The sequence below is a fragment of the Crocuta crocuta genome, unplaced genomic scaffold (assembly GCF_008692635.1).
Source record: "Crocuta crocuta isolate KB4526 unplaced genomic scaffold, BGI_CrCroc_1.0 scaffold156, whole genome shotgun sequence".
In the NCBI taxonomy this organism is placed as follows: Eukaryota; Metazoa; Chordata; class Mammalia; order Carnivora; family Hyaenidae; genus Crocuta; species Crocuta crocuta.
The window spans coordinates 190,138-200,490 of record NW_027531308.1 but is presented as its reverse complement, the minus strand read 5'-3'; the positions used below and the strand labels follow the sequence as shown (position 1 = coordinate 200,490).

The following is a 10,353-nucleotide window of genomic DNA, read 5'->3' as shown; positions in this document are numbered from 1 at the left end:
ATTTTCTGATTTTACATTCTCCACTTTGGCACCATCAGTTACCCTCCTAAAATCTTGATTTTCTCTGTTTTGATTTTATCTGCTCTAATGGCAGCAGTGAGATCTCAGCCCTAAATCTATATCTTTTACTTAGTCTTCTCATTTTGATCACTCTTTAGCATATGAAAGTGAGCTGTTCCTTAATTCTTTGACATTCCTTTCTCTCTCATTTTTGTGTGTAGAAACAGGGCTTTTAAAAGGCAGATAGTATGTAAGAATAGTAGTAATAATAATATAATAATGATGATGACAAATACCATGTATTTGTTCTTTTTTATTGCTATGCATGTTTCCTCCATTAGCTTTCTTTTATGTGTTTATATGTTATCTTTAAAGCAAATATTTCTTTCTCATGACTTCACATTTTGGATGACTTCTAAATTTTTGTCTCTAGCTGAGATACTTCTTGTCTGTCAATCACTATGACTTTTTATGATTAAATGGCCCTCTGACTTTGGTGAATCTTTTTATTCGCACCAAAACCTTGGTGGATTTTGTCCCCCCCCCCATTCTAATCAGCCACCATCTTTCTCCCTTCCCTTTAACCTGTACACTAATATGTATGTTTAAGTCTTGGCTCTGCCACTAGTAGCTATAAAACCTTGGTAAGTTAATTTATATATGTATTAAATGTTTATGTGGGTGGGATAAAATATTCTTCTGAGTAAAATGAAATCTTTTCTTTCCAGATTTATTGAAATACCTATAACTGACCTATAACAGTGTGCCAGTTTAAGGTGTCCTTTTTTTTGTTTTCATTTGTGGCTAAAACTTACAGCAGGAATCATTGTTTTAGATCATGTACAAACATGCATCTTTGCTTGGTGTAGTCAAAACAGCACTGGATTTGGAATCAGAAGACCTGGTTTTTTGTTTCAAACTAAGTAACTATGCTTTTAGGTAAGTTACTAACTTCTTGAAATTTGAGATATTTCATCTATAAATGAAAATAATTCTATCAGATATATCCACCCCTACAAAGGATTACAAGCATCAAATGTGTGAAAGTACTTAGTAAATATGTGCCATGGAAATAATGTATGCTTTTCCAGCTCTCAGGTTCCATCATTAAATATGTTAGAAACTTTTAAAATGTTGTGAAAAAAAATCTGTATTTTCTGACTTCAACAAAGGCAGGGAAGATGACTACTAATTATATTATAAAGGCTAGAATATAGAAACTGTGTAAATTCCCTGATAATGTTGACTGCTACTGGAACTGTTCCCCTCTTCCCCACCCCACGGGCTCTGCCTTTCTTTTCTTTTTACTTGCTTCTTCTTGTCTTCTAAAACATCATAAAGTTAAACCATTAGCCATTATAAGACTTGAGATGAGGCTTCCCTACTCCCAGGACAAATTTATAGCAAGAATACCAGGCATTCTCTTTGTAGTGATTAGGAAGTATATTAATGCTTAGTTCTGAATTTGGAGACTTCTTTTATGCATGCTGGACTTAATGGAAAAATATGGCAGATGAGGAAAACAGAAACTGACAAATTATGGACTTGAGAAAATGGTTTTACTTCAGAGAAGTGTTATTAACTAAATAATCAAGAAACCCTTGGTAACTGTTTTGTATTTTAGGAAACACATGAACCAGAAGAAATGGTCATTTTCCTCTTCAAACATACAATATATTCAAGGAGAGAAAGTCTATAAAATTGAACCATTGAGGCGGCACCCTGGGTAGTTTGGTCAGTTGAGAACTGACTTTGGCTCAAGTCATGATCTCAGTATTCATGAGTTCAAGCCCTGCATTGGGCTCTGTTTTGCCAGCTCTGAGCCCACTTTGGATCTCCTGTCCCCTTCTCTCTGCATCTCCCTCATTTATGCTCTTTCTCTCTCAAAAATAAATAAAACATTAAAAAAATTGAAACCATTGAGGAATTATGATTATTAGCAAAGGATTTGCTCCAAATAAGGGATCAGTTATTATCTCTTCTCAAAACATTTTCCTTTCCCTTCTTAGGTTTTTAATCTCCTACTGTTTTTTCAAATACCTTTCTCCTTTGTAAAGCTGTCTCTGATTTCACAGACTCTTACGTGTCCTTGTTGGCCAGCAGTAGACATCTGGAATGTCTCCTGTGGTGATGTGTGTTGTGATCTTTTTTTAATCTGGTGAATTATTGTTTTTCAATTAAATTTAAGTTTCCTGACTTCTAGGAATGAGAGAGAAAAGACAATTATGTAAAATATAGTACTACGAAAATTTTCATAGAGGAAATGGGATTTTGATTTACCTTTAAGGGATGAGTAGGGTTTGGAAATGTTCTATATCGTACTACCCTCGATATAACCACTAGCTAGAGGAGGCTATTGAGCACTTGAAATGTGGCTACTGCAACCAAGGAAATAGATTTTTAATTTCATTTAATAACCATATGGAACTAGTGGCTACTGTTTTGGACTGAGTAGATCTAGGTTTGGCATATCTCTTCTCACTTTATGATTTTTCTGGCATATGGAGTCTGAAGCCACAGACTAGAAAACCTGGATTCTCTGTAAGTAGTTTGTTCCTCACTGGATTACTGTTTTCTCATTTGTAAATAATGAGCTGGACTAGGTAATCATTAATGAGGTTTGTGTCGTTACTAATTTTTAATGTTTATCTTTGAGAAAAAGAGAGACAGAGTGTGAGTGGGGGAGGGGCAGAAAGAGAGGAAGACACAGAATCCAGCACAGAACCGGACAGGTGCTTGAACTCCTGAACTGTGAGATCATGACCTGAGCTGCAGAGCGTAACTGACTGAGCCACCCAGATGCCCCTGCAGGATAATATTTTTATGACTGATCTCACTCATCATGCACAACTGAGGTTTGTGCATGTGTACATATATAAATACAGATACTAATGGACAAGGGGTGCATGGGTGGCTCAGTTATTTGGGAGTCTGACTTTGGCTCAGGCCATGATCTTACAGCTCCTAAGTTCAAGCCCCGCTTCTGGCTCTGCTGACACATCAGAGCATGGAATCTGCTTCAGTTTCTGTGTCTCCCTCTCTCTCTGCCCTTCCCCCACTCCTGCCCTGTCTCTCTCTCCTTCAAAAATAAATAAACATTAAAAAATTTTTTAAAAAGGACAGAGCTTTGGGATCCATTTTTTTTCTGTGTTTTTAGGTTTTTCTTACTCTTTCCTTTCAGTTCTGGGTGAGAAGGTTTTTGTGCATTGATGTACTATTTATCCTGCAATCTGCCTCTTTATTCAGATCACTTTACCTTTTAGCAGCAAATCTAACTATTATGAGAGCCATAGGGCTTGAGACACAGAGTTTGACACACAGGCAAGAGAATAATATCTTCTACATGGTAACATTTTATTCTCTGAAAAAAAAAATGGGTAAGAACTAGAGAGATTCATATAGTCACAAAGAATTAGGGTCAGGGAACAGTCCGACTTGGCATTGGACCCAGACAATTGGGAGATTTGAGGTGGAAGAGATGAGGTAAGAAGAACAAAAGGGGCTAAGTTTGATGAAAGGACAGGAGAGACTCAATTGTTATGTGGTAACTGTGATGCCCTACATTAGTGGGCATATCTTCTTCCAAATTCCAAAAGCTTAGGGCTCTGATAGCTATAACCAAGGTTCAAAAACCTGAGAGAGTATGTAGAATCTGGACAGATCGATCAGATTGGCTTCCTTAACTTCCCTGACTACCCATAACACACCTCTCCCCCTTACACATCTTGGCTATGTCCTGGCTGCTAACCATCCTACTAGGTACTTATACTTTCTGGGTGTCATGCAGATACTCTGTGCCATCAATTTCTATTCTGCCCTTGCCTTGATCATCTCATACACCCAAGTCACCTCTATACCCAACGCTTGGTTTTCTTAGGCTCACCACTACTCTGTGGGCTTAGTGTGAATTGCAAATGTGATTATAGGTAGTGGCATAAGACTGACTACAAGAGACATAATATATCCCTGAGATAGGTTGAAGGTAAGAAATAAGACAACTTGAATGGCTGAAGAATTGTTCTATGAACAATTAAAATAGTACCAGTGAGAGGCCCCTGGGTGGCTCATTCGGTTAAGCATCTGACTTTGACTTAGGTTATGATCTCATGGTTGGTATGTTCAAGCACTTTTTGGGCTCTGTTTGGGCACAATGGAGTCTGCTTGGGATTCTCTCGATCTCCCCTCCTTCTCTGGCCCTCCCCCTCTCTTGCTTTCTCTTTCTCTGTCTCAAAATAAATAAATAAACTTAAAAAAATAATACCAGCTAATACAGGCAAATGCAGACTTTACCTCTTCTTTCTTTTTCTGTTTGTGTTGCCTTGCACCACCCTCCCTACCCCTCCTGATCCTTGCTATACACATCTAAGTTTTCATATTTGCTTCATTTTCTTGTTTATAGATCAGTAGTCCTGGAAGCCATGGTGTTAGGGATATTGCATGTGGAAGTGACTCAACTGCTTTAGGTGACTCCAGGCAAAATGTGTATTTAATAATGACCCTGAGCAGGAATTGAAGGGATATATAGTTTTTTATAATGTGAATATCCTTGATTAATTAATCATTTTAATGTAGAACTTTATTAACATTCTCATTTTAGTTTTTATTTTCTTTTATCTGGAAACATTCTAGCTGATAAATCAATGGATGGAGTGAATCACTCTGTGGTGTCAGAGTTTGTGTTCGTGGGACTCACCGATTCCTGGGAGATCCAGCTTCTCCTCTTTGTGTTCTCCTCCATGTTTTATGTGGGAAGCATGATGGGAAACTCCCTCATTATGCTCACTGTGGCTTCTGACCCTCACTTACACTCTCCCATGTACTTTCTGTTGGTCAGCCTCTCCTTCATTGACCTGGGAGTTTCTTCTGTCATTTCTCCCAGGATGATTTATGACCTTTTCAGAAAGCGTAAAGTCATCTCCTTTGATGGTTGCATCGCCCAGATCTTCTTTATACACTTCATTGGTGGTGTGGAGATGGTGCTGCTCATTGCCATGGCCTTTGACCGATATGTTGCCATATGTAAGCCTCTGCACTATTTGACTATTATGAACCAAAAAATGTGTATTTTGCTTTCATTTGCTGCATGGGTAATTGGGTTGACCCACTCTGTGATTCAACTGGTTTTTGTTATAAAATTGCCATTCTGTGGCCCTAATGTGTTAGACAGCTTTTATTGTGACTTTCCTCGGCTCATCAAACTTGCCTGCACAGATACTTCCAGTCTAGAGTTCATGGTCATAGCCAACAGTGGGTTCATATCTCTGGGATCATTCTTCATATTGATTGTCTCATACATTTCTATCCTGATCACTGTTTGGAAACACTCTTCAGGAGGCTCATCTAAGGCCCTGTCCACTTTGTCAACTCATGTCATGGTGGTGGTTTTGTTCTTCGGTCCTTGCATCTTTGTTTATATCTGGCCTCACCCCAACTCACACCTAGACAAGTATCTTGCTGTTTTTGATGCGGTTCTCACTCCTTTTTTTAATTCACTCATCTATACATTCAGGAACAAAGAAATGAAAGTGGCAATGAGGAAAGTATGCAGTCAATTTATTATATATAGAAGGATTTCTTAAATGACAAAAGTATTACAAAATTTTCCTTATGGACTCAAAGTAACGTTACATTTCTATGGTTTCAGTATGGGTTTCCAAGTACCTTACTACCATTTAGTTGTCCCAGCTTAAAATAACAAGGTTCTTTAGAAATCTTAACTGAGAAATTGTGTTGTTGTCTATGGTTGAAGGAGGCATATGGTGTGATAAAAAGTAACTCCCAGAGAAGGGCAATTGTTTGTCTCTCAAGAGACATTACCTTGATGAATTTACTGTGGTCTGGATTCAAAATTGGGTCTCTTCATTGTCTGAGTGGGTTACTATATAAGGGGATGCTGATTGACACTAAACAAATTGATACCAGATAGAAATATATCTATATCAAGATGTCAATTTATTAATTTGCTGTAAAAAATCAGTACGTGGTCTGCACTTTCATGTAAGCCTAACGTAGTAGTTCACTATATGGAAATTTATGAGAAGTCAAGTGATGATAAGCACATTATTGAGGAAGAAATCAGAGTTAAGAGGAGTTAGCTGGATATTCAAGTAAGCATCTGAGGTTTTGATGCCTGCGAGGATATGCCTGCCATCACAAGTGGAAAAATAGGATCCTTAGGCCAGGCCGCCTTTCTCTCTGGACAGTGCTAGATGGTCTCACAAGATTTAACTTTTGACTTTTGTTTATACTCTGTTTCAGACTATCTAACTCCTATGTTCTTTAAGATTCATTCTTAATTTTGTTTGTAACTAGCCAGGTTCTCCCTTTTTTTCCCCCTGCTGAAAAAATACTATTCCCATTGCATTGACATGATTTGAGTCATTGCAAGCTCAATTTTAGTTTGGGAGGTGTTTTATATATGCCCGTATTATATTCTGTAGGTGAGAGGGATTTGCATCCCTGAAATTTAGAAATTTCAGTTCGTATCCATTTTAACAAAGATGAACGAAGTCTCATTCTCAGAGATGTAGTACAAATAAGTCTGAGCCTTATATATCCTTCCACATACTCTTTAACCAGTTTATCAATATTCGTGTTATCTTATAAACGGTCCTTATTTACCTCATAGTTAATTTCACTTGATAATTTATTTGCCTTTTGTTTTGATTTCGATTGCTCTTTTATCATTCATTCATTTTTTTTTTTGAGCCCCTGTTGGACACTTGGAAAACAGTTTACTATCTTGCACTTAATGTTCAGTCTCCTAAGATTTGTTTGGAAGTAGTCTTTCGAAAGTGGAAATTCCACTCAAGTTCTCTTTTACTGATTAAATAATGTTCAGCAAGGCTAGCAGGGATTCCCAGACTCCTCACTGTGTATGTGTGTTGTTTTATGAAAAATGCCTTCCCCACCTAATCTTTGTCTTCCTGCTTTTCTGTCAGGTCTATATGGTGATAAGACAGATTCCCCAACTGCATAGTACCTGAAAATTTTCTGTATCATTTAATTTTAAAGGCCATTCTTTTTACTCTGAAGAAATAACTCCTTCTAGTGGACATCTTGTCTGTGTTTGCTCAAACCAGCAACCTCCTTCTCCTGGTAAATGTAGCTTTCTTTTGTAGTAACCATGTGGTATGATTAGAAGGTGACATGTAAATCCTATCACTCTGACCACTTCTGTTTGGTCAAAGGAGGGGTTTCTGAACCAAGTCATAATGTCACATCCCTTAGCCATAGTTGAAAGATTCAGGTGTGAGCCTCTGACCAAGATGGGCCAAATCTGAGCTTTTCCTCAGGATGTTAGACTCCAGAACAGAGAGAAAACAAGCTCATCCGTTTTGGAGCTGTGACATGGAGAAACGGCTGGCAATCATTTCCTGCTGTCAAAAATCAAGTCTGGGATTCCGAAAGAAACATATGTGGGAGAAGACATAAGATTTAAAGATAGAAGCTTGGCAGTAGCCAATTTCTTGTTTCCAGCAGTCTTCAGCATTCAGCTTCATTCTTGCCATCCAATTAATTTGATGACCAGCGGAGCCAATCAATGGGCTAATACTTTAACCTTCTTGCTTAAGATTGTTTAAGGTGTGGTTTTCTCATCTATAATCAAAAGGGTATTGATAAATACATTTCTCGTTCGAAGAAGAGTGTATTTTCCATTGTTTCTGATGTAGAATCCTCCATGTTTTAGTATTTATCTAATAAAATACTATTTTTTTTCTAATGCAAATTTTTTTTCTAATAAGAAAGAAAAATTTACTTGAAATTAGAGATGATGAAATAGAAATCACCCATAAAGTCACCATATGGAGATAATTAGTGGTAACATTTTGGTATACTTATTTCTAGTGTTTTTCTCTGCCTAAATAAAAATATATATTTATAAAGGGGAGATTTAGTGGTCTCTACATTTTTATCCTGCCTTTTTGATGAATATTACATTCAGAGAAATTTTTTGCATTATCAAATATTTAGTACAAATAATTTTAAGTTCATGTATAGTATTGCATTACATCACTCTCATGATTATCTTTGTGATATGTCTGTCATTGATCAGTTAGGTTATCTTTAATTTTTTACTCTATCTTGAAAATATTACATATGTGTTAACTGTATTTCAGATTACGTCCTTTAGATATTGATATATTTGGAATTGATAGGGGATAATAATGATTTAAATTCTTGATTCACATTGTAATTTCTCCCAACAATTTTTGTTTGGTAAGAAGTATATCCACATTAGTACCTCTCCGAAAGGACTAAGTATGACCATTTATTAAAAATATTTGCCAATTTAGAAGTCCAAAGAGGTACATCTTGGTGGCTCAGTTGGTTAATTCTTTGACTCTTGATTTTTGCTCACCCTGATCTCATGGTTCATTAGATTGATTCCTGTTTAGGGCTCTCTGCTGACAACACAGACCCTGCTTGGGATTATTTCTCTCCCTCTTTATGCCCCTCCCCCACTTTTGCTTGCTCTCTCCCTCTCTCTCTCTCAATTAATTAAAAATAAAAAAGATAAAATCTATTTTAAATTTCTTCAAATTTTGCTTGTAATTTTTCAATTGTTGTTTTAACCTGACCTCTTTGAATTACATGTGTCAGGAATCCAATCAAAACTAGCCTAAAATAACTTAAAAAATAAATGCATATTTTTTGTAAGAGGAAAAGGATCTAGAGATAGTATACAATAGTCTACAATGTAAATACACTTAACTTTACTGTACTATATACTTTAAACTATTTAAGATGGTAAATTTTATGGTTTGTGCATTTTTAAAAACCACAGTTAAAGTATTTTATAAGACAGGAATATATTGACTTGGGTTATTGGGATGTTCAGTAGTGATACTAGCTGCGTGAACTCCAAGGATTTACTCAATTTCACACTTTTAGATTTTGCTTTCTCTTTCACTCCTTTCTCTTGCTCTTCTTTCCATTTCTTTCTCTCCTCCCTCTCTCTTGTAACTCTGTTTTTCTTTATACATTGGTCTCATTTTCTTGTTTGGCACATGGATTTCTTTATGTGTGGTGTTGGGAGAGAGGAGAGGCTACAAATAGCTCCAAGTTCAAATCATTCCAGCAGAGCAACCTGATGGAAAGGGGAAAAGTTTTCTTTCTTCATGGCCGTGTAAAACCCAACAAAAGGATCCTAACTGGCATGATTTTTGCTCCATGACAGGTCTCTCATGGGCCAGGTCTGGGTCACATGTCCTCTTAAGTGGGCAGGAGCCAAGGTAATGTGGCTGAGAGCCACCAAACTACTACATGAAGTTGAGGAGCATTTCCCAAATGGAAGAAATGGTGAACACCCACCAGTGGAAAGGAAAAAGTGTTAGACTGGGCAAAAATATTGACACAGTTTTTTTTTTTTTTTCCTGAAGCAGAACTTTTGCTGAGGTGTTTTTCCTCCCCATCCTTATAGATAGAATATTGTTTTGTCATATTGGTTTACCAGGCTCATGTATATGTTGACGACACTAACTCCTTTATTATCATATTTGTGTTCAAAGTATCTTCCCAATGTTTTGTTTTCTTTTTGATTTTACCTATCATATTCTGCAACATTAAAATAGTGATTTTTGTGACTCCCAACTCCATGGAACTTGTAAATTGTGACTTTTTATTTTGTTCTTTGTTGTGACTAAGTTTTATTCTTAGTTCTTTTCCATTCCAATACCAAATGAATATTCATGAACATGTATTTCTAAAATACTTGATCCACCTTAAAATTATTTTTGGTGGATATAATAGGAGAGGATCTAAAGTTTTCAAATTTGCTTGCTAATTTTCTCAGCACTGTTTGGTGAGTAATCATTTCCCTTCCAATCTATAACCATTTTATACTACATTAGTATACAAAATATATGTAATATATCTTCTGGAATGTCTCCTATATCCTCTGACTGAATAGATACAAAATGGTACTTGTGATCATCACTGAAAATTGTATCTTCTTCCACTATCATCTACCCAGTCATGACACCAAGAAAGCCAGCAGTGATTCTCATTCTTTCCATGTCCTTTTCCCTCCGCCTCCCCTTTTTAATTTTTCATTCATGCAGCAAGTATCAAGTGTCTATTGAGTGCCAGGCATTACCGTAGGCTTTTTGGATATCTTAGTAAATTAAAAAAGTATATGTATATAAATAATGCATAGCATATAAAATATATATTAAAAATATAATATACATATAAAAATATATTAAACATAACAAACATAAAACCATAATATATATGTATTAATATATAAAATTTATAAGTATATAAAAATATATTAAAGGTATATAAAATACATATATATTTATATATAACTATATGTATACATAACTATATATACTAAATATGCAATGT

At 36.0% G+C, this 10,353-nt stretch overlaps 1 protein-coding gene across 1 annotated transcript; it reads left to right on the top strand.

Moving 5' to 3' along the window:
• The first annotated feature begins 4,640 nt into the window (after positions 1–4,640).
• LOC144237947 (olfactory receptor 4F3/4F16/4F29-like) lies at positions 4,641–5,579 on the top strand. The gene has a single exon (XM_077771658.1). The coding sequence runs from the start codon at positions 4,641–4,643 to the stop codon at positions 5,577–5,579; it is 939 nt and encodes a 312-aa protein (XP_077627784.1).
• The last annotated feature ends 4,774 nt before the right edge of the window (positions 5,580–10,353 follow it).

Coding starts and splice junctions, on each gene's coding strand:
- LOC144237947 (XM_077771658.1), top strand. CDS start 4,641: ATGGATGGAGTGAATCACTCTGTGGTGTCAGAGTTTGTGTTCGTGGGA.